This window comes from Lissotriton vulgaris, chromosome 11 (genome assembly GCF_964263255.1).
Source record: "Lissotriton vulgaris chromosome 11, aLisVul1.2, whole genome shotgun sequence".
Taxonomy (NCBI): domain Eukaryota; kingdom Metazoa; phylum Chordata; class Amphibia; order Caudata; family Salamandridae; genus Lissotriton; species Lissotriton vulgaris.
This window is the reverse complement of record NC_141699.1, coordinates 991,030,180-991,054,650: the sequence shown is the minus strand read 5'-3', so window position 1 is coordinate 991,054,650 and position 24,471 is coordinate 991,030,180. Positions and strand designations below refer to the sequence as shown.

The 24,471-nt window shown below is 44.6% G+C and overlaps 1 protein-coding gene across 1 annotated transcript in view; it reads right to left on the bottom strand.

Annotated features, from left to right (window-relative positions):
• VEPH1 (ventricular zone expressed PH domain containing 1) overlaps positions 1-24,471 on the bottom strand; it is a 1,092,144-nt gene that overhangs the window by 817,883 nt on the left and 249,790 nt on the right. Inside the window, exon 5 of the mRNA XM_086944228.1 lies at positions 16,313-16,522. Coding sequence (XP_086800354.1) covers positions 16,313-16,522 — 210 coding nt within the window. The remainder of the gene's footprint in view (positions 1-16,312; positions 16,523-24,471) is intronic.

The following is a 24,471-nucleotide window of genomic DNA, read 5'->3' as shown; positions in this document are numbered from 1 at the left end:
GACAGGGTGAGTCTTCTAGGGGACCCACACCTCCCACTTCCTTGTTTTTGGTCCTGAGGAATACCGGGGATTACCCCTTAAGGTAGAAACATCTCGACCATCACATAGTAGAGATACACAGGCCGTAACTCCCCTGCCAGTATCTCACCTGACGTTTTAATTTTGTCCAACAACCTTTTTATTAAAGATAATATTGAAGTGTTGACCAGGACAATTTTAACATTTACACTGTTTTTTGTGCACCCCACACTTCACTACCTGCTCCACTGTAAACCAGGTGTTGAAGCACACCCAAGTGACGCTAGGCCACTTGGGTGGGCCCCGATGATGAAGCAAGTCACCACTAGGTGGTGAGTGAGGGGTTTACTTACAAAGGAATAATACTCCCTTGTCAGGAAAAAAGCCTTCTCTTCTCTCTTCCCTCATCGGGTGGTACTCCTTCTTTTGTTTGTAACAGTTCCTTGATCAGGGGATCAGGAGTATTCCCCGTCCAGCTACTTTGGACGAAAACCCTTACTCTCTACTTTGGTAACCTATATATTAACAAAACCCACAGAACTCTATGCAGTGGAAAGATTGCCCCTATAAAATTTCCCAGAGTCTCCGGTGCTGCTGCCTGCTACCCTGGGAAAGAATCGCTTTAATGGTCCAGAAGGTGAAGAGGCGGCAAATCCTCCAACACTGGAAAGGAACCCCGTTGTGCTCAACCATTAACTTGCACAGAAGACACAAAGACACTCACTAGTGGAAGAAGGATACAGTTAATAAACTCTCATTAACATGGTAAAAGGACTACATTTGCACATCACGTTGCCTCACGTCCCACTCTTGTCCATGAAGCAGTGCCCAAGAGCGACAAGTTGAACGATGGCCATCTTGGAACAGAATACATCTCATAATAGAATGCATTTTATAATATAAAAGGTTCTCTCCACTCCAAATTGTTGTCACGCTCATTATGATTTCTGCTTCTCTTTAAGAATGGCTGAAGCCATTTTTCAATGGAATTAAAAGATAATGTTCAATTTGCAAAAACAGCAACTTAGCACATGGAGCTCTCCCGCGTATCTGTAAAACATTTAAAGAGATCTGTACAAACAAATGGAAGTCGCTGTAAGCAAACGAGAGGTAGCATCATTTATATGACTTTGGCACCAATTTTATACCACTAACCCAGTGAAATACCCTTACAGGACCACAGCGAATCTGGTGATATGAATGACTGCCTCAGTGGCGGAGGCCTAACAAAATAAACTAGAGTGCTGACAGAAGAACTTGATGGTGATGGCGCTGTGCTTTGATTTATTCATTGTTATAAAGTGCAACATCAACCTGCCAGGGTGCTCAATTACAAATTGAAAAAAAGAACACTGAAGTAAAGCCAGAAATTAAAGACAACAACTAATACGCTAATGAATATTAGCAAATCAAAAAAATTATTTGCCATCAGTTCTCCTACCTGGTTGCTGATTCACCACTTATATATAGAAGAATGCTGTGAGTACAGCTGAGTAATGGCACTGCTGATTAAAGCATGCTAGTGTACCTGCATGAGGAATAGCTTAAGGATAGCAGCAAGGGGATGCACATGAAGAGAATGTGCCCGCTTAGTGTTGCTGCCTGATGTGCACAAACATACCTGCACATGTAATGGCTTACAGAGAAAAGCGAAGGGTAGTCATGAGAATCCTTGCAGGCAGCGCCTCATCATAAGAGTGATGCAGGATGGGAACACACATCCCTATCCTACTAGGTTTACACTCAGCCACAGAAAAATGCTATATATTGAAGCAGCAATGGGCGCTGAAGCGGAATATGCAACCACCAAAACACAAGCAGGAAACCAAGGAAAAAAATAGCCCCCCAAACGACAGATAAACAAGCAAAGTATAATGATACAGTACTTTGTCCCTGCTCTGTGGGAGGAAATGAAAGAGAAAAAGGAGTGACAAAGAGGCAGCACTAACCATTAGCAAGCAAAGATGCTTAAAAGGCACTGAAATAAACAAATGAAAAGCAGGGGGGTGGTTCTAAGCCCACAAGAGAAGGATATACTGAAGTATATACAAGAGGTCTTGAATGCTTGACCTAAAAAGAGAAAGAAAGAGAGAGCAAGAGAGGGAGTGAGAGAAAGATTGGAACCTAAGGACCGGATTAGAGTTTGGCTGATAGGATTCTCCATCACAAAAGTGACTGATATCCCGTCTGCAATATTACGAGTACATTATATCCTTTGACACTTGAAATATGGCGGATGGGATATCCATCAGCAGGGGCTGGTTTAAACATTTTTGTGGGATTGATTTGAATATTTTTGCTAGGGCTGCTTTTGTTCGTCAGTCCATCAGGGCTCGATTCTCAGCCAGTTGCTGCCTAACATTTATGTGAAACCATTGGGCGAGATTGCAGAGGAGGCATGGCTGTCAATCTATTCTTATGCTGACAACACCCAAATAATCTTCTCCCTTTCTGATAAAGGAGCCTTTGGACCCTCATGTCGCCAGTTAGGTCTGAGTAAATTCATGCAGTGGATGCTAAACAACTCTCTTAAGCTTAATGGAGAAAAGACCGAGGTGCTTATTCTGGGGAAAAACAAAGAACTCTGGGGCTCCCAACACTGGCCTCTTGAGCTGGGTGTCACCCCTCGCCCTACTAAACAAGCCCGCAATCTGGGATTTATAATCGACGATCAGCTTTCTATGAAGCCGCAAGCCATTAAATTCAGAGCAACTTGTTTCGCCATCCTTAGATGGCTCCAAAACATTCTATGGATGCTGCCTGAATCGACTAAAAGAACTGTCATCCAGGCTCTGATTGCTTCACGCCTGAATTATGGCAACATCCTGTTTCTGGGAGCAAACAAGGAAGTGATTCGTAAACTTCAAATCGTTCAAAATGCTGCTGCCCGATTGCTCTGCCAAATTCCCAAATTCTCTTCTGTGTCTAGCTCTTTACGTGACCTACACGGGTTGAAAGTGGAGAACCGTATTAAATTCAAGACCTTGACCTATATGCACAAGATCAAAATGGGTAAGGCCCCCCAATATCTGAAATCTATTGTCCAACTGTATGTTCCTCCTCGTTCTCTTTGTTCTGCTAGTCAGACTAAATTTGTGGTCCCTAGATACAGACTGTCTAGAATGGGCGGTCGCTCTTTTTCTTATTTAGGACCTACCTCGTGGAACTCTCTTCCTCTGTCTTTAAGAAATGAGCCCAACTTTGTGCATTTTCATGGGATGTTGAAGACCTGGCTCTTTAATCAATAGGCCCTTCTCCCGTATTTGTTTTTGACCTATGCAGGCGGCGCCGGGAAACCCTTGGGTAACTGAGCGCCTTATGAAATTAAATAATAATAATAATAATAATCCCTAGTGCCACGTTATGAACCAGTTTGGCTATACACGTACTTCCAGTGCTTACTTTGTAAAAAAAGAAGTGCAGGTGCTGAAAATTTTACCAAGGAGGCCACAGCTCACTTTTTCCTCCCGTGAGCCCCACTTTCAACACTCTCACTGCCTCAGTCTCTATCTGCTAACCTTGATCTGTTGTCTGTCCCCTACGCCTTTGCTCTAAGAGTCTATCTTCTCACCTCTTTAATTGTTTTCTATCATCTTTGTCACACCTGGTGTGTTTCCTTATTCCCTGCATTTCTGATTTGCCCTCTATTCATTCTACCCCTGCCCTTTTTCCTCTTCACTTTTATCCATGCTCTGCACTCTCTCCTCTCGATCTTGGCTCTTTATGATCACTCTTCTAGCAGTGATTAGCTGTGTCTCCGTTTTATCATTTGTCTGCTTTTTTTCCTCTGTCCTGTCCTCTACATCCTTTCATTCTATCTTCTCTCTTTCTTAATGCGCTCTTCTTCACATCATGGCTGCTTTCTCTTTGTATCTGATTTGCTCTCCTTTTCTTCTACTCATCTACTTAGCTCCGTCTTATCCCTCTCCTCTCCTGTTGTTTCTTTGTCCTCTTTATTCCTGCTCTCTCTCTCATCTGCTGCCTGTGACCCCTGTCGTCAGCCTGTACATGTCATTGCTATTTTGAACTCTGCGTTTTCCTGTTGTCTTTGCTAAAGAAGAGGAAGATGACATGTGCTTTACTTTCTTACCTACACCGAGTGCAAAAACAAAATGTACACCAAATGAAAATTCTTTTTTTACATATATTAATCAGGGCAGTATAAGTGGGTTATTTGCAGAACAGGTAGCTGCTCGAGCACAGCAGGTGATGTCACTACTAGTGCTGCCTGTAATTAGTAGGTTCAGGGATGGCGACTGGATTGCTCAGCTTGCTGTGACCCTGCCTGCTACAGCACAGGCATTCTACCCAGCCGTAATGCTGACAATGCCAGTAAGTATGGCTGTGGTGCCTACTGGACTCACGCACGCTCAGCAATTACCATGCTGGGGTGCAGCGCACAGATTTGACAGGTGAAGACATGCCACACAAAGGTTTTGTTGGGCCACAGCTGCATCAAGCATGTTGAGGATAGCAGCAATGCAGGGCTGCTGGATAAGCTATTCTGGCTACCCAGCAAGTGGAAAGTCCACACTTACTTTCGTTCCTCAAGAGCCCTCACTCCCAAGTTCCAAATGCGCTCTCGCAGCTTCCTATCCTCAACTCCGTCTTGAGCCAGCCCCCAGCTACAAATATCTAATGGGAGGCTTAGGCTCAGGCGGTGGCATGGTTCAGCAGACTCTGGGAATAGAATGCAAGACATAGTTTGTCGATGACTTCTTGGATTTGTGATCCGCAAGATGATACATTCACTAACTTGGTGATACACAATCATGCCTGCCTGGAAAGGCGTATGCTGGCCTGTCTATGAACATTTACCAGCCAGGAACCATGCAATGTATGTTATTCTTTTGATTTTGAATTTGAACAATTAATATTGAGACCACTACCTGAAGGGTCAGAAATTGTAGCCCCGGCCCTGTGAAGAAGTGCAGGTGCTGAGCACCTGAAAGCTCCTGCTCAAATTAAGCACTGCGTACTTCACCAACACACTTACCACAAATGCAACACTCTACTCACTTACTTCTATCTACCAATAGACTAGGAACTAATGTTTTAAAGTTGCGACTCACTCACTTTTGCTTTATTATACACCAAGGTGCAGTGACAATATTGGACCTCCCTAATGACAACAAATACTACTGATATAGGACACATGATTGACTCTACCATCCAAGCATTGCAGAGTAATGTGCAACATGTCTGCATATGCACTTTTGTGTCTTTTCAGTCACATCTACATTTCTTCATTATTCTACATATGAGATAAAAGGACAAGTCATACAAAACACTACAAAATGAAACACGTTTGCAATTGTTTGTGCTCCTAGGAATTACAAAAAGCATGGGAGGTGTCTGAGTGGCCAGTTCCTTGATGTCCATTGCCTAGGTGCATTATTGGCGCCCACGATGGAACATGGGAGAGCTCTCATTTACATGAGGATGTGTTCCAATGTAAATGAGGACATGATGCTGCCTCTCAAGATGTTCTTTGTAACCCAAAAATGCACATTAGAAAAAAACGATCCTGGAGGGATTTATTAATTTTAATTAGGAGTTTTATATCGAGCTTGAGCACACACAGGTATGAGAGCAATTTAGAAAATAGCATAACCAAAGGCACAAAGGTCGAATTGAAAGATTGTGTACCACCAAGGAGCTATATACTGCATCACAAGGACTCTCTTTGGGAGAGGGCAAGGTAGTCTCAAGGGAGCCTTCTAGGGCCACCCTTAGAAATGCACAAATCTAAGGCAGGTTCCTGACCCGATCCGAAAGGTGAAACTGATGGGTATATATACAAGAATTGCTGCTAGCTGGTGTTTGTGTTGGTTAGCTGCAATTTTCTTAACACTGTCTATCACCGAAAACTATCGCCCTGTTAGCGACGTATTTACAATACATCCCTACATGGCGATAGTATCAGCTAACCGCAGCCAAAACTGCCACTAACACCAGTGTCAAGGAGATAACAAAATGAGAAGTTAGCGAGAAAAAAATGACGAAAGGCCAATTAGCGGGGAAAAAATTCATGTTAGTCATCCCAACATCACTTTTCAGACTCTAGAGGCAAAAATAACATATATTCCACCTCTAATGAAAAAAAAACGATGGAATGCAGAACGGAGCAGCGAGGGTCAAGTTCAGCACAGGTCAACAAATCCCCCAACAGCCAGGATGACCAGCCAGAGTCCCAGGGGAAGAGGAATGCAGAATCGGGCCTCATTTATGAAAAGTGGAGCATTGTTGGGGAAAACCAGTGATGCAGCCCTTTACATAATGCCATCCTTGCACACCATGGAAGCTGATGCCTGGAAGCGCTGCAGTCTCCCTAGGCCTGCATCTGAGATTCGAAGTGGAATCAGCGGTGCTGTGGAGTCGCTGCAGCCTGACGGTGGAGGTGGGCCATGTCGGGCCCAAGCCTGTGGGCTGTGATAGTAGACATTGAGGAGTCGCGAATTTAACCTTACCTGGTGGTTAAGTCTGGAAGGTCGCATGGAGACACGTTGCTGACCTGCGTGAGAAGACCGCCTGGCGCCCCTTGGAGCTATGATTGGTAGAGGCCCACCAATTAAGGGAGGTCTGCATTGCAGAACACGTGGCACCACTACACCGGGGAGCACAGAGGAGATTGCCAATGGGGGGCCGAGCTGCATCACAGGCCGGAGGATGTGGCGCTGCCTGGGTGCTGTGGAGGGTGGGATGAAGAGCAGAGGAGACCTGGGGATCTAGTCAGTCCCAGGCCTAGTGCCAGTGAATGGCGCACACCGTGCTCTCAGAATCTCTGTGCTGCAGCTAACCTACATCACCAAGGACATTGCATAAGACTGCTGGGGGACTCCACTAACTGACCCTAGTCACTGATTTATCACCGATGGTGGCGGCGGGTGCCAGGGGCAGGCCCAGGCCCTTGGGTGTGCAGCTTGATCTGCTGTCACTCACTGGGGCACTGGGGAACATGGGATCTGGTCGCCACTGTTAGACTGGAGGAGGTGAACGGGTGGTGCTGCCTTTCCTCGCTCCCTGGTAGTGAGCTCTTGGGTATACAGGGGATTTCCATCGGTGCCGCCTGAACGAAGATTCCTTGCTAGAAAACACCTGCCTGGAGGAGAGGGGCCGACTGGTCACACTGCACTGCACCGCATGTCACACATAGTGCCTGGGCATATGGGGCAATTATGGCCTGCCTGCAGATGGGGGTGGCGTCGACATTTGGCAGCTCCTCTGTGGTGGTGAACCGAGCTGCTGGGGATCGCTGGCCACCAGCGCCGTGACAGTGGACAGCCTTGACTCCAAACTAGACTTTGTACTCGCAGCAGGTACCTCCCTCGAACAAACGGCACTTCCTTTGAAGGCCGCATAACCACAAAAACACGGTCGACTTCACCCTGGAGTACTCAGATCATCACAAGCTGACTTACAAGGTACACGACATTGAGCAAGAACTGGCAAAAGTCACCCAGAGTACCCTGAGCGCAGCTTTGGAGGTGTAGCAGCTAATGGCACATGTGAAGTCAGCAGAGAATGCGGAGGGCCGCTCCCAGCATAACAATGTGAGAGTGCTGGGTCTGCCTGAGAAAGCAAAAGGGGCTGATGCAGTGGCATATACTGAGACATTGTAGCGTGACCTACTGCCAGCAGGTGCACTATCCCCATTCTTTGTTGTGGAGCAAACCCATCGAGTGACGGTGAGCTGCACGCTGCCAGGGACAGGTCCTAGAACCTTTCTCTTTCGCCTTCTACAGGGATCTTGATGCTGTCCTGAGGAAGGAATGGAAGCTGGGGGAGGTGAAAGTGGATAAAGCCACAGATATGTTCTTCCCTGACTATGCCACGGGGTGCAGGGGCAGAGGAGCTCATCTCTAGTGGTTAAGCGGCGCCTTCAAGAGTTGGGCATCAAATAATCCCTCCTCTACCTGTAAAGTTGTACTGGGAGGCATAGGAGGAGCAGGCGTCCCCGCCACAACTACAAGCCACCCCAATCTACACCAGGTTATACAAGAGAGGCGGAAGGAGCTGGATGTGGTGCCGACGAAGACAGGATCCCAACACTTCCCTTGAACGCCCCCCTCCACTGCAATGTGGTCACCCGGTGCAGAGTCCATGCAGCCCCCAGATGTTACTCTTCAGATGGCAGATAACCTAATTTAATGTTGAATGGTTGTGCATCTCTCCTTCTTCCATGGTTACAGACAGCTACGGAGAGGCTCTGTGGTTCCTGGTCTCCATCTTCCTGTTGCAGAAGTTCCGTTCTGCTGAGGTCAGCACTTAAAGGGGATCAGGTCCAGTCATCACCCAAAGGGAGCGGAGCAGTTGTCCAAGTGAGCAATGCATGTTAGTGATGGTGGTGGTGCTCTCCTTGCTACTCCTAGCTGCAATGGCAGGAGGTCCATGGTGTTGTTGACCTTGCCAAGGATGAATTGTGGGAGATCTTCAATTATCTAAGGGCCTCACTAGCTGCACTCTTGCAACACTGTAACATCACATTTTTGACTTTTCAGTGACGCAATGTGCCACAGCATGTTTACAAGGCCATGTAAAGCCACTTTGCATGGCTTTTCATGGCCTTGTAAATATGTGCCTCTTTCATGCATAAAACAGTTTAATAGGTTTTGCTAAGGGCGTTTCCATGCTAAACCAATGATATATGAAGCATTCCCAGGTTTACGAGAAACTGTAAACCCTGAGAATGCGACAGAATCTAACACCACCCCAAGGGTGGCATTTGGGTGGTGCTACGAGTAAAAATGATTTTATTTCTCCTCCTTTTTTTCACTTTTTACATGCGTGCAGCATTCTGCCAAGCAAATTTAGCGGCATCTTGTAAATACGGCGATAATAAAAAAAAGCTGCCGTAACGTCAAAAAATGTAACCTACGCCGGCGTTAAGTTCTTGTAAAGATGCCCCTGAATGTGGTCCTTTGGAGATACAGACAATATGGTTATGTGTGCATGGCCAGTATCTTCCCAATGGCAGATTGAACTTAATGTCCCTGATTTGGGCTTTTAAGCCTAACAAAAGGGATAGTGTAGCCTGAGAAAGCACCCGCCCACCAAACTCTGGTCTCCTCCCAAGCCAACAGGTAATTCATGGACAACCGCAGTGGCTTGTAAACCCCTGCTTTATGTTTCTCTTCTGTGATTTTTTTTAGCATATGTGCTATTCTGTCTTACAGAGTCCATTACGTTTGCTGGCAATAATGACGATTATGGCTAATGAGCCTTCAGACTAGGGGTGGGCTTTAGACTTACACTCCGCTGGAGGAGTTCAGAGTTATGCCCACTCTGCGCTCTGCCTGTAGCAGGTAGGTCTGGAATAACGCTGTGAACCCCCATGTTGCACAGTTTTTCTTGCACACAGGTTGCCAACATTAGGTTGGCGAGTGCGAGTGAGACAAGTTGAGCACTAGGACGAGTCCCGGTGCGGTTTCTCAACGCTGGCAGTCGCTGCAGACAGCTACAGTTCACTACCGTTCACACTGAGAAAGTGGTTGCTTGAGTAGAAAATCTACACGAGAAGCAGAAAGAAGCAGCAACCTCTGGTGCGATGCGTGGTGCCATTTGTGCGGATTTTACAGAATGGAACAAGCTCTGGCACAACATTTCAGTGCAACGTGCCAACATTTTACAGCTTGCTGAACTCTGCAAAAATGTTATGTAGCTCCGCAGAATTATTATTATTATTATTATTAATTAATTTTGTACCGCGCACGGTTACCCAGGGGCATCCCAGCGCTTATAGAGACCTAGAGCAGGCTACTAATAGAGAACAGAAAGAGCTACAATTATTCTGGAAAAAGATAAGTTTTCAGATGTTTCCGGAACCTGAGAAGATTTGGTTCGGAACGTAGTGAGAATGGGAGGGAGTTCCAGGCGCGCGCTGTATGGATAGAAAAACTCCTGCCACCTGAACGGGCTCTCCTAATTCTCTTTATCTGAAGGAGGTGTTTGTTGTCAGAGCGTAGAGCTCTTGTGGGCTTCTAGGGCCGAATCATGTCCTTCAGAATGGCTGGTCCTTTCCCCTGTATGCTCTTGTGGGCGATGCAGAGGGCCTTGAAGGTAACTCTCTCTCTGACAGGGAGCCAGTGGAGTGCTCTTAAAGCAGGCCTGGCTGACTGCCTGGCCGGAACGTTCCGCAGCAGCCTTGCTGCTGCGTTCTGCACTTGTTGCCGGATCTTGAACGTTGACTCTGGTGCTCCGAGAAAGAGCGCATTACTGTAGTCCAGGCGTGAGATGATTAGACCTTGGACTAACAGCTTCCGGGAGAGTTCTGGCAACAGGGGGAGAACCTTACGGGCCGACCGGAGCATTCCATAACACACGCCAGCGGTCTTCTTGGCGTGTGTCCTAAAGGACAAATCCGGCTCTAGCCAGACCCCCAGACCCCCAGGCTCTTAATCTCCTTCTTTGGGTCAGGCGGGGTGCCCATGCAGTTGGGCCAGCTGCTCGGCGAGAGGGCAAAACTTGACTGGCCCAAGATCATCAGCTCAGTTTTTGATCCGTTCAATTTGAGCGATGACCTAGACATCCAATCAAACACCTCTCTCAAGCATGAATGGAGCGTCTCAGGCTGTTTCTCCAGCTGTGTCAGACCCACCACTAGCTGGGTGTCATCCGCATAGCTTATGGTCTTAAAGCCAAACGGAGACACCACACCCTCCAGGGGGGCTATATACACGTTAAATAACGTGGGGCTCAAGGATGAGCCCTGGGGCACCCCGCAATGAAGTGGGAGGGGAGGAGATTTTGCGTTTCCTTCCCAGACCTCGAAGGTACGCCCCTCCAGAAAGGAGGCCAACCATTCCAGGGCCACTCCTGTGACACCCGACTCAGCTAGGCGTTGTATCAGCACCCCATGATTGACGGTATCGAAGGCCTCACTGAGGTCCAGGAGGATCACTGCCACTGACCCCCCTGCATCCAAAGTGCTTCTGGCCTCCTCTAACACTGCTAGCAGAGCCGTGTCAGTTCCCGGTCGGAATCCCGTCTGGGAGTCCCTCAACCAGCCATTCTCCTCAAGAAAGTTGGATAGCTGACGATTAACCAACCTCTCGGCAACCTTACTAACCCCTGGTAGCAAGGAGATGGGCCTGAAATTGGCCAGGTTCTGCGGGTCCAAGCCAGGCTTCTTCAGAAGCGCTTTAACGACCGCGGAATAAAACTTGTAAGTTCTGCCCACCCCTACTTCCAACATATCAAGGCATATGAGCGCTGGCACATACTAAGGCCATTTTTAGACCTGGCATTGTTGGCTTTCTCCCCCCTTAGTTTTTGACTTCAGACCTCCCGTCTTTGCTAACTTCATTTTTGCCAGTCTTAGGATTCTGTGCATTTTACCACTGCTAACTAGTCCTAAAGTGCTTGTGCTCTTTCTCTAAAATGTAGTAATATTGATTTATACTGAATTGCACTTTTAATTAATTTATAAGTTCCTAGTAAAGTGAACTACATGTGCACTGGGCCTGTGAATTAAAATCTACTACTGGATTTGCAACACTGATTGGGCCATCTATTTAAGAAGCCCTCAAAACATGCCTCATGCCTGCCATTACTGCCTGTGTGTGCAGTTTTAAGCTGCCATTTCGACCTGCTATAGTAAACCTTTTGCCAGGCCCAAACCTTCCCTTTTAATACATATAAGTCAACCTTAAGATAGGCCCTGTACAGCCCAGAGGGCAGGGTGCAATGTATTTAAAATGTAGGAAATGTACTTTTAAGTTTTACATGTCCTGGTAGCCAAAACTCTTACATTCATTTTTCACTACTGCAAGGCCTATAACTCTCATTGGATAACATTGGAGTTGCCTTATTACATTTTTAAGTGTAATTTCCAAATGGTAAGAGATGATTGGCTCATGTTTAGAGTTTCTGGAAACCGAATATGAATTTCAAACTCATGGTGAAGCTGGATTTTAAATTACTATTCTGAAAATATCACTTTTCAAAAGATGGCATTTTCTTGCCTTAGCCATTTCATGCCTGCTTCCACGCTTTGGTCACATTACTGGGTGTAGGTGGCAGCTGGGCTTTGTGTATTCCTCCTAGACAGCCACACACAATGAGATCTTAGGTGTGAATTGATGAGCCATCACTAGGAGAATGGAGGGAGGAGCTCTGCCCAGCCTCACTTGCACCTGAATAGGTTGTGTCCTGTCTCCACACAAAGGGCCTAACGATCCTGCATTGTCATAGCCAGATTGGAGCCAGGTCAGGAAAAGCAGGGCATCTGTGCACTTCATTTAAAGGCAAGTTTCCCCCCACTTCTAGGACACAACTGTGTATAAAAGAAGGACCTCAGACACAACCAATTCAGTACACTTCTGGACCTATGGATACTCTGCCAGGGAAGAGGACTGCTGTGCTGCTGAAAGGACTGTCACCATGCTGGACAGCTACTCTGAAGGAGCTGCCGCCTAGATGTTCTGACCTGCTTCCCTCTTGCCTGGGGAAGAAGAACTGGACTTGTAACCCATCTTAAACCCAGGACCCCAGTGTGACTCAAAGGCCTAGTCTACTGGCCTCCTGATCTGAGCTTCAGGGATATAAAAGACTCCCCAATAGTTCCTGTACCCGTCTTCAGCGAGATCCTGACCCCCAAGAAGTGCTTCTCAGGTCCTGGATACTTGTGTGGTGATTGAGCTCTTACATTCAAGATTTTGGGCTCTTTGCAACTGCGAATGGGCCTGTTCACGCTGGAACCACCGGAACCACAGCACTCACACTGAAAGCCAGTATCTTTGTCATGCAAGCATCAATCGCCCACTAAGAACTGCCAACACAAATCACCAGCCAGCCAGCGATGGTTCCATTGCTCTCGCCAACATTCTTTCACGCATAAGGGACTCTTGACCCAAAAACTTGAGAAAGTAAACCTTCAGCAGGACTTACCTAGGACTGTACCTGACCCGCGCTTGATTGCGGTCAGCTTGAACTTTTGACATTGACCCAGTCCAGCGCAACCAGATAGTTGACGCTTTATTCTTTTTGGTGCTATATTGCATTTTAAGGTTAAAAAAATCATAACTCTAGTTTTACCGGTTATAATTTTGTCGTTTTGGTCTTGTTTTATGTACTAAATCAAGCTCTATTCTTCAAACATTGTCTGGGATCCTTTTTGTGTGCTGTTTTTACTGTTTTACTCTTTGAAGTGTTGCACAAATCCTTTACACATTGCCTCAAAATTAAGTCTGACTACTCTGTACCAAGCTACCAGGTAGTTGGGCACAGGTTAATTTGGGGTTTGCTTATGCCTTACCCTGACTAGAATTGTGGTTGCTGCTTGACCAGGGCTCGCACCCCAGTCAACCAGTAACCAAATTTCTAACAGCCATGTACCGCATCATCAATCTAGCCTATAGTCTGTTGGTAGATACCCGCAATGGGTCAGATTCTAACATTTGGTTACAGTTTCTTAGGGTGTTTTGAGCAGGAATGGGCATAAGATGTTAGGATAATATAAGAATGAATTCACAAAGACTGGTACTGATGTATTGCGGTATAAGATGAGTTTAAATGTCCCAAAAAAACATTTATTGTTTCTTTAGGTGTTCAATTTCAATGGAAACCAAGACTAATCTTGGATTTCATTAAAATCAAAAACCTAAAGAAACAATAAAAGTTTTTGGGACATTTAAACTTATCTGTTTTTTTTCATACTTTGGACCCAATACCTTTGGACCTGTTCCACTGAAAGACCATATACTTACATCTTGTGGTGCTCTGGAAATGTCAATCATATTATTAATATTTGAAAGTGTCTTTTTGATATTTATGTTACGCTATTTTGGTGACTTGGGGCCAGATGTAGGTGTCCAAATACCGGTCGGAAACGGCCGAAAATACCGATTTTCGGCCGTTTCCGACCAATATTTGGACATTGGTATGTAGGGCTTTGAAAAACATACAGATTCGGTAATTTTACCGATTCAGTAATTTTACTGAATCAGTAAAATTACTGATTCGGTCAATTTTACAGATTCGGTAAATTTTACAGATTCGGTAAAATTACCGAATCTGTATTTTCTTATGTAGGTAGCACTTTAAACAGTGCTACAGGGCCTTTAGAATTCGTTATTTACCATGTAATACTATTGCATGGTAAATAACGAATTCCTGTGTACATGCACATCTGTGCAAGTACACCTGTGCCATATGGCACACATACATGCCCTAAGGGCATGTATGTGTGTCACATGGCACACAAGCCAGAAACTGGGGTGTAACAGGGTGTCAAAGTGACACCCTGTCCCCCAAGCAAATTCAGTATTTTTACCGATTTGGTAATTACTGAATCAGTATTTGCTATTGATTCCTATGGGCTTCAAGGCCCATAGGAATCAATGGCAAATACCGATTCGGTATTCACCGAATCAGTAAATACCGAATCTTACTGATTCGGTAAAAAATACCGAATTTTTCCTACATCAGATTTACCGATTCTTAAATACCGAATCGGTAAAATTCAGTATTTTTGAATCGGTAAAAATTATTTACCTACATCTAGCCCATAATGTTTTATGTCCATTTGAGCACAAGCTAATTGTTTTTGTGCCATTTTACATTCATCCTGAAATTGTGAGGTGCTACTATTGTTGCCTGACCACTTTCACCTTTGTTTGTGAAGTGTTGCGGTATAACATGACAAATGGTATAGCTTTTTGAATCGGTACAGATAACTGTTATTTTTTTGGCTACTTAGTACCTCTGGACCGATAAAAGTAGAGTCAAATCGTCCACCATAGGTTATTTATGTTACACCTAGTCAATAAAGCATGCATATAAAAAAAATATCAAACCACTTTGCTGAACCTTAAATTTTATATATATTACCCTCATAGTCTTTGAAGATACAGATTCAAAGAAAAATTAATTGAATGCAATAGAAGGACAATTCAGCATAAATCTTAAATATTGACTACATTTGACCAGTTAGCTTAAAATGTTTGTAAGGCCCAAAGAGCACTCACGAAACAGTGTGAGAAGGAAGATATAGCAATAATTTAAATAGTGTGCTACCCCCATTTCGAACTCCAGAGCTTTTAAAGGGGTGGTAATACTGCACTGCGAAAAACACACGCCAAAGCAAATCCTAAAATCACTAGGCAGAAATATCTATCAGTTTTACCCCGCCTTTTGGAAAGAGGACCTTACTGGAGCAGAGCCAATCATTTTAACTAACAGGATTGATGTGGACATGGGGAATGGAAGTAAGGAACTAATAGTAAATAAATCATGTATAACATTTTTTAGAGCCTCGTTGGATGAATTACGGCTTACTGCTGTCTGTGAAGATCCTGGAGTAAAGGTGAATATATTTAAAACGGCAACAAAATGAAAGGTAAAAAGCTATATAAACAAATATTCTAATGAAGCTGAGGATGCTTCTCTAGGTTTGAAATGATTAAATAAGAAATGTTTTAGTTGTGAAACTGGTTGTTCTACCATTGGAGAACAGGGTGTTCTCGAATGTGTTCTAATGGCATAAAAGAATGTATAAGAATATGAACTGGTCATCTGCAATTTTCCATGATCTTTGGGCGGTGGGTAAAGTATTGACCAAGGTAGGACAAACAGAATATTAACACGGCCTCTAAATCACTTTATCAGGTCCTGTTGCATAGCAGAGTGCTTTACGAAGCCATGAAGCAAAATGTTGATAAATTTACTTTAGAAGAATGTACAACATAATGGTCTTTCTATGCTACATGTTTTTAACAAATTTATGTGACATACGTGTGTTTCCCCATATAGTTACGATTTCACTGTTCTTAACCCCTTCGATGCTGATGACGAGCTCAGCTCGTCATCAGCCACGGGGGGCGTGTGCGGATGACGAGCTGAGCTCGTCATCTAACGGGGCTTTTATAAAAAAGCTGCGTAGCGCGAAAATGACCGCCGCAGCGATGCGGTTAATAATGCTGTGTAACACAATGTATTACTACAATTTATTACTTCCTACGGTTTTATAAACCACAGATAAGTTTCAGAGAATTCACTGAAACACTTGTAGCAACAATAGTTATGATTTACAGCTAAATTCATATTTTACATTAGTAATACTGCAATGAGTGAATGTAGTCATACATTTCAAGAAGCTTCCCTAGGATGTAACATAAATTTCGATTTTGGACGATATGAGAAACCAAACACTTTCTTTGAGGGCATTGATCGCATTGCAACAGCAGGTTGACAAGTGAAATGTTGAAGAAATACTTAATGACAACCTAATCAATGTTGACCTGTATGATTGATCATTAGTTAAAGTAATCTAGTAATGTGTAAACAATTAACATACCTCATCAATAAGCCCAACAGCGCCATAAATAGTCGCCATCTGTCCAATCAGGCTTGGGAAAGTGTCACACATTTCTTTGAGTACTGGAAGAGAACTGGCCAGGGCTAAAGGTTCATAGCTTGATATTTCAACAAGTATATTTAATATGATGTCATTATAGTTCGGATCTCGCAACTGGCCAATTAAAAAAGGAATCGACTCTTTCAGAACCTGGGAAAATGAAAAAACAAATAATTAGCATGGGATAAATCGTTCACCATCATCAACACAAGACTGGTTTGTAATAACTGAGCAAGTCTTGCAGCATTGCACTTTAGTATATAACACCCTTTGCACTACTATACAAAGTAATGAGATGAAAATAAATCAATGTCAAGTAGAATGTATACTTGATAAGACAAGAGTAATATGCTGTAAGAACTGAAAACTACTTCACAAAACAAATGCTGAAAGAGAGCCATTAAATTTCAGATTTTGCCTTCCATTTTAGTGCTAATTTGTACTTAAATGATAAATGTTCTAAAATGGCACCTTAATATTTAAACTGTGTTGGAACAGTGCAGTTCAAAGCCAATGTTAGCACCATAGACTACCCTAACCTCAGTTTAAAAAATAATCCAGATATGCACCCAAAATCAGATAACTGATAATAAGAAAACAATATTCTGTGACTTTTGCTGCACTGACCCACACCAATTGATATCTGAACCTACATATATAGGGCCAGATTATGATGTTGGTCAGAGTTGCTTCCGACCAACATCTATGTTGTTTCGGAACCGGCCGACCTCGGGTCGGCGGTCCGAAACCTCAATTACGATGCGACCGCACATTCCCTATGGGAGCTTGTGATGTGGTCCAGCACAAGCTCCCCTAGGGAAATGGGAGTTACTGTAAATCCCTGCACAGTGTGGCCACAATATTTTCCTTGGACAGAGGTAACCTGTCACCCAGTTGAGTATGTATCCAGTGCATCACTTTGCTTTTAAGTTTACCAAAACCTTTTGCGGCATTTGCCTTCAGTGAAATGGCATTGGCCAGTATGATCACGTAAGGTGTTGCAGCTGGAGGAAGATCTCAATTCTACAATGCAGAAGCAACTGTAGTAGAACTAATAGTTGGTAGGGGTTTTGCATCAGGTGGTTTCCCCTCAAAAAAGGACCATCTTCTGGCATAAATGGGGGTAGTAGTTTTTGCCGCTGGCACAGTGAGGCAAGGCATGCCCCTCTCTGCAATGGAACCCCGTCTAGTGCCACAGGTGGGTCGCAGGGCTGCTGATGTACAGAGACATAGTACCATCCAGTCCCCCAGCTGAGATAGGCTACCCTTTCCCCCAACAAGGGCAGTCGAGGGTTTGGGATCAGACTACCTCAAAGTAGAGCTCGAAATGGAGCTGTCAGCCAGGTAACTCAAGCCCAACCAAACCCTTGGGAAGCTACATATCGATTGGCCCTTTAGATTGCTGATGTGTCTTCAATTTTAGTTAGTCTAGACGCTCAGGAAGAATACATTGAGGCGACCAAGGATTCCAACTGTGATGACAATAAGTCCATAAGTATATCAATTATGATGTTATAAAAGTCATTGGTAAGTGGGCATGGCAAGTGGCTGCAAGAAGGCTGGCAGCCTGATTTGATCCCAGGCCTATTTGTAGGCCTTTTCTTTCTTGGTTTACTTACGGAGGTCATCCTGGGACCGTCGGCGAGGGCACCACCTTTAGCTTGTTTAGAGGCCTCAGAACAGCCATCAGTGGCGGGGGCTGTGTCGAATGAAGAAGGCAAGGAAGGTCCCATCATATGATGGTGGTGGTGTTGAAATACACCTCCGCACCTGCTCTAGCCCCCTCTCCTTGCATTACCTCAGGTATTGTGGGGATTGGATTCTTCTCTGAGACTTGTGGGCCAATCCCTAGCTCAACCACAACTGTGATGATTTCTTCCATGAGAGTTCCCACTACAGAAACGAGCAGCATCATAATGTTGGGACCGTTGCGGGGGGCAGTTAACAGTACCAGCAACTGCAGCAAGTTTACGATTGCCCATTATCTAATCAAAGTGTGATAATCACATTAAGTGAAAAACAACACAGGCCCAAGAGGAGCGTCCTGGTTCGATCTCAGTCGGACATGGAGAGGCGCAGATGGGCGCACTCTTGGCCCAGTCCTTGCCCGGGTGCGTCCAACACATGTTCTGCACGGCGGGAAAAACAAGGGGGCAGATTTACTACTTCTGGTGCATCTCTGCTAATCAGCAGGGATGTGCCGGAAGAGTTGCGATGCATCTGCCCACCCTTGCGCCACCACTGATGCGCCGCATTTACAATGCGGTACAAAAGGGGGTGGTGATGGACGGAGCATCTGAACCGATCAAACACTCACACCCAGTCAACAGATCTGGGTTTAATCCATCACCGTTCTTTAGCCCACTCTGCCACCCCAGTTCAGACATGGCCATGTGCAAATCAGTCTGACCCTGTGCCTCATGGGAACAGTCCAGCCCAAACTGCCAAGCCATGCCTTCCCTGGACCGGAATCAAGCTTCCTAGGACCGGCGCATTGTGGCGCACAGATTGGCAGATGCGTGTCGCAGGGTTTTGATGCAGAAAAAGTGAGTGAAATGTTGTGTATTTCACTCAGCCACTTTTCGGAGGCTTTCCTGTGCCGGAACAACCCCCCCCCCCCCCCCCCCTGTGCAGGAATGCCCACATGCGGAGCAGGGCTTTACAACGTGATGCATCTCCCTAGCTGCGTCAGGTGGTAAATAGCCCGCAGCATGGCGCTGGCTTTGCGCCGCCGCTGCGTCACATAAGTGACACAACGGCAGCGCAAATCTGGCGAAAGGGGCTTGTAAATTTGCCCTAAGGTTCTTTTAAGTGCCAGGGCAGCGGTATTGGCAGCAACAGCATTTCCTTCCAGGAAGCAGAGAGAGCAGGGGTATGTAATCCCACCCGAGCCTGCAGGGAAAGCGGCAAAGTATGTTGCTGTGTCCTACGCCGCATTTGAAACAGGGCACTTTCAAGTGCTAGGCAGCATTGTGGGGAGCAGCAGAACCTCCTCCCAGAAAGAAGAGACAGCTGGGGGATGTAGTCCCACCCCAGCATGCAGGGAATACCGGCAAATGCTGCTGCGGTGCCTCAAAAAACTGAGTCACACATGTAGAGGAGCCACACAAAAAAGTTGCTTTAGTCCCTAGTATTCCAAAGGATCAGCGAAGAATAAGCCGGTTAGACAAGTGGAAACATATGTGATCTTGTGACATAAGCTGAGGAGGCTGCAGAGTCACCAATAATAAAATGCTTGTGTATTTCTAAGAATGAAAAAACAGATGCATCAGTTTTAATCTGTTTGGGTCAATAATGGTAAATACATGAGACTGGTTAAAAAAGGGAACAGCGAACACTGACAATTAGTAAGTCAGTTTGGTGGAATAAAGTATATGATTGGAAAGGGTGCAGAGATTGTGCATGACAATGTGTTCACAGAGGAGTTAGGAAAGTTGCCTGGGTTCTAACTAAAGTTTTCTTTATGCAGATGTGCTTCTGTCATAGTACACAAATTTAGAAACATCTAGGTGATGTGAGTGATTATTTAAAGAATGAGATCTGCAAAATTTGGCTTCGTGTGGGGAAGAATATGTTTGTGGTTAGAGAACTTCAGATTTGAGTTGACTGTTGCCAGGACTTGCTCCTAAATGATTCAAACTAAATGCATGTTCTGAGTTCTTGCTTTTCATTATATTGGCCTATTCCATGCAGCCTGTCAATTCAGTAAAATGGTCGAGGAGAGATTAATACTGACCCAATATACAGGAACTATATTAACATTATTTCCATGTGTGGTTTTATAGAATAACACATATGTGATACATCCTGAAGCATAAAAGCTTGTTACCAAATTGCATTTTGCATTTGCGATTCGGTATTTGGAATGGGCGTTTTTAGGGTGTCCCTTCCAAATACTGAATTGATATGGTATGTATTAGTGTTTGGAAACAAAATTCTGGTCACAAAATAAAAATACTTCACCACCAGTTTAAAAGTGGTGCTAACCCATTCACAAAGCGGAAGGGTTTCCCAAGGGACCCCTTCCCCTTTGATAATATAAATAATAATATTTTTTTAAAGTAGGCAGTGGTCTGTGGGACCACTTCCTCCTCTTAAAAAATAAAACCTCAGAGTTTAATTTTGTTCTTTTTAAATGCACCCAATTTTCTTTTAAGGAAAGAAGGCAACGTTAAAAAAAGGAGTGCTTTATTAAAAAGCAATCACAGACATGGTGGTCTGCTGACCTCAGTAGGCCACCGTCCCTCAGATGACTGTGATGCCTAATGGGTCATAAACTGTGACCTACCTCATTAATATTCATGAGGTAGGTAAATTTGCAACCCTCAAGGAATCACTAAAGGAAACTCAAAGAGTTTCATACATAAGGAATACTGATTTCCTAATTGTGATTCGGAGAAATTCGCAATTAGGCAATCATTGTTCCTAATGTTTGTACAACTGCCCCTTCGTGAATAGTGACAGCAGTGAGTGACTGAGAGAAGGCTAACAGGGAGGTAACCCATTGTGCTTGCTTGGTGGATAATGGGGAAGTTTGTGAGGTTGAGATGTATTTCAAGTGGCTGGGCAAAAGTTATTTTTATGCAGTTTACGCATATTTTTGTGCCTAAGAACTAACTCTTCGTCTTCATTGTTTCCCCAAATGTTTTCCCTTTCCACACTCACCCCATCCACTCACTCACTGAGTCCATTCACTTACCCAAACATCCTCTCACTCCTAAATATACACATTTACTCACTGACTGCATTGCGCCTGCACTCATTCTCCCTATAGATCCATTCAATCGCCAACCCTATCTCTACCACTCCATTAATCTAATAAATAACTCACTCAATTCATTCAGTCACTAAATTACAGACTCAACCCATTCCATTTCACCTATGCACTCATTCGCCCATGCATCCACTCATCCAACCATCCTCCACTCACTCACTCACTCACTCCACACACTACATCCACGTTTTACATTGCTCTCTCACCCCATCCATTTACTTAGCAATCAACTCATGCACCCACACTTATTTATTTACTCACTGAAACACCAGTTCACCCATCAACCTATCTATCCATCTAAAATACATCCACAAATCCCTCACATATCACTCACTCATCTAACAACTATCCCAGCCATCCCAGCTAAGCTTCACTCAGTTTCCTATCTACTCACTCACACCTCCAGCCACTCGTTTACCTATCAACACTAACGGACATACACTTTGCTGATCACTACACATATAAACACTTTCTTAGTTTAAAAAGCCTAGACGATTGACATTGCCAATGCTTGCTTTAATTAGCGACTTTGCGGTAAATAATACAAGTCATAGAGAGTAGAACAGCTGACAATAGTTAATGTCATCTAATGGGCAAGTCCGTTGAACGAAATGGGTCATTTAGCTAGATTTATAGCCACTGGTTGATGTCTCCTTCACCATGGCGGCATCACCGTTGCCAGAATAAATTCTGTCTCTCTGTAAAGGCCTGATCTGCAAATGATTTGTTGAAAATAGATGCCTCTCCAAAGCAGTCTTTACTGCTAATTATATTACTCATAAGTGTCACTTGAAGTCGACTCATTGATATGCAAATACGCGTGAATATGCATTTAACAATGGCATTGGTTGCATATGCATCAATTCAGAAGGATCAAATGTTAGACAGTGTTTACAGTACTTAGAATGGACAGTACACCACCCTCTAATAATAACCAACACAAGATGTAGTCACCTGTAGACATTTTCTTTAAGGCACAGTGCCCTGCTCCAGGCTGAACTCGCATTAGAATCATCATTAATTAGCAATTTACAATTGATTACTAACTATATCTGCCCCTGCCATGTTGATCAAATTAGAACTGAGGATGGGTCTAAGTCTAAGCACAGATTTCTAGCTTACGTGTTTTTAAGTCACGCCCTTAATGCCCCCCCCCCCTCCTAGTTGCTTGACCCTGACTGTTTACCTTAGGCCCACTCTCCTTCCTCATACGCCTCCAGTCTAGACTAGCTGGCTATCTGCGCACCGATGACGTCATTCTCGCAATACATACAGGAAGCGTTCGTCAACAGGTTATCGCACGGCTGCCCCTTTCAATGCAACAGTGGCGTTTTGTGATGAGGCACTGCAGAGAACGCGGTCCTTTCAAATGCAGTTTTCTATGTTCAGCTGCAAATTCACTTCCCTTATAAAGCTGAAAAAGCCTTTTACGGATTTTCCATTCCTAATTATTTTGATAGGACAATCGCAGAGACAGTTTAGAACAGTAATATTTACCTGCAAGTACTTAAACCATTCGCATCAGCCTAATGTGAATTTGCTTATTAATATAATCACATTTCCAGTCTCAACTAACACTAATTTTTTTTTTAAATCTACTTTTCGCAACTTTGATGCACGGGCGCCCCACTTTTGAAAGTAAGTCGGTGTCACTTTGTCATTTAAGCTTTGTCAAGATGCCAGACAGACACGGAAATAGGTTCCTGTTGTATATTTGTACTTCCTTCAATATGGCTACTTGGTGTCAGTAGCCCTTTCTTTGTGTTCCTGCCTTCCCAACCTCCAGTTCCCTCTCCACGAAGTGTTCTGAAGTAAGTTGCTGGTTATGAAGAAAGCTTGAAACACCGATTCCTCACTGTCTAAGGTGTTTCTCATGCTCCTTTTCTGTGCTGTAACTTCTATATCATGATCCGGTTCAGCAAACAGGGTACCTTTAACCATATGTTCGACAAGTTTGGTTCCAGGATTCTAAATCTGAGTAGGTCCTGAAAAAGCATAGGTGGGCCATAGAGATGCATGGGAAGTGGCCAAAATCAGCAAAGCTTTTTGGGATATTTGCTACTTTAGACATAAACAAATGGTAACTTGTCAAAGGCCCTAGTAACTAAGCTGGAAGAAAGTTCAGAGCCCTGTGCAAACAGTAGTTTGTATAATGATCAGATTTCCAAGTGATATGGTAATTACCAAATGGAGCAAATCTATCTTTTCTACATGGTCACTCCAGATTTTTCACGTGTTTCTGGACCCTATTTCTTGTTGGACTTAAATCACTGTGCATTGTTAGTCCTTCTAAACAGGAGTACCATAGCACTGCTCCCCCTTTAAACATGGTTTAATTGGCTTATCCTTGAATGACCTATTTAACGTCCCTACAATACCCTAGTATATGTTATAGAAAATGCAGCCAGGGCCTGGAAGTTAAAAGCCACTAGTGAACTGCAGCACCTACTGTACAATCCACAGCATGGGCCTGTATAATAGTGCCTTAGGGATTTCATGTGTAGCCTGTATGCATCAGCCTAAAAACCTGGTATCAAACCTGTAAAAAAAAATTGTCATGTGGGAACCCTGCTTTTTTGATATTAAAAAGTAACCTTTAAGTACATATTGTTGCTCACAAGGAAAGGTGGCTGATATGTAAAAGTGAAGCCAATATTTTGACTTGCAGTGCAGTGCAGAGGGCTGAGGGAGCGGACCACAAGCCCAGACCGTCTTCGCTGCAGGAGCCGCTTGAAACGCCATCCATGTCAACGCCTACCGGTTGAAAAGCGCTGTTTGGCTCCCACAGCCCGGGACGCGGCGGGGCCAAGACTGGGCCAAGAGCAGGCCCGTCTTTGCCCGTTATCGCCTGGAGGAGGCTGAGTTGGGACCTTCCTCTTGCAGCTGATATAGCGTGAGGTTCGGGTTTTGCTGGGTGAGTTTTTGTTGGTGTTTTTTTTACTCTTTTTACCAATACCTTCAAGCTGCTCTCTGGACAGTTTGGCCTTAGCTACCCAGGCTGATTTTCTGCTCTCCAGGCTAAGGTGGATTTTGACAAAATGGTGAAATGCAAAGTTCCGGGCCCCCATGAGAAGAGCATTAAATTTACAAATAGTACAACCCTGGATTCCTTCCTAGCAAGAGCAGTGGGGGTTATTACCACTGAAATTGGCCCGGCCGAACGCAGGTTATCGATGGAGGCGGGGGTGCCTGGATCTTTACTAGGGGGTAACCATGAAAGCTCCACAGTCTGCCCCTCAAGGACTCTCAGTGCCCAAGAATAAGCAACCTCTTTCCTATGCCTTCTCCGAGGTTCATTCCTCTGATAACCCTGCAACGGAAACCC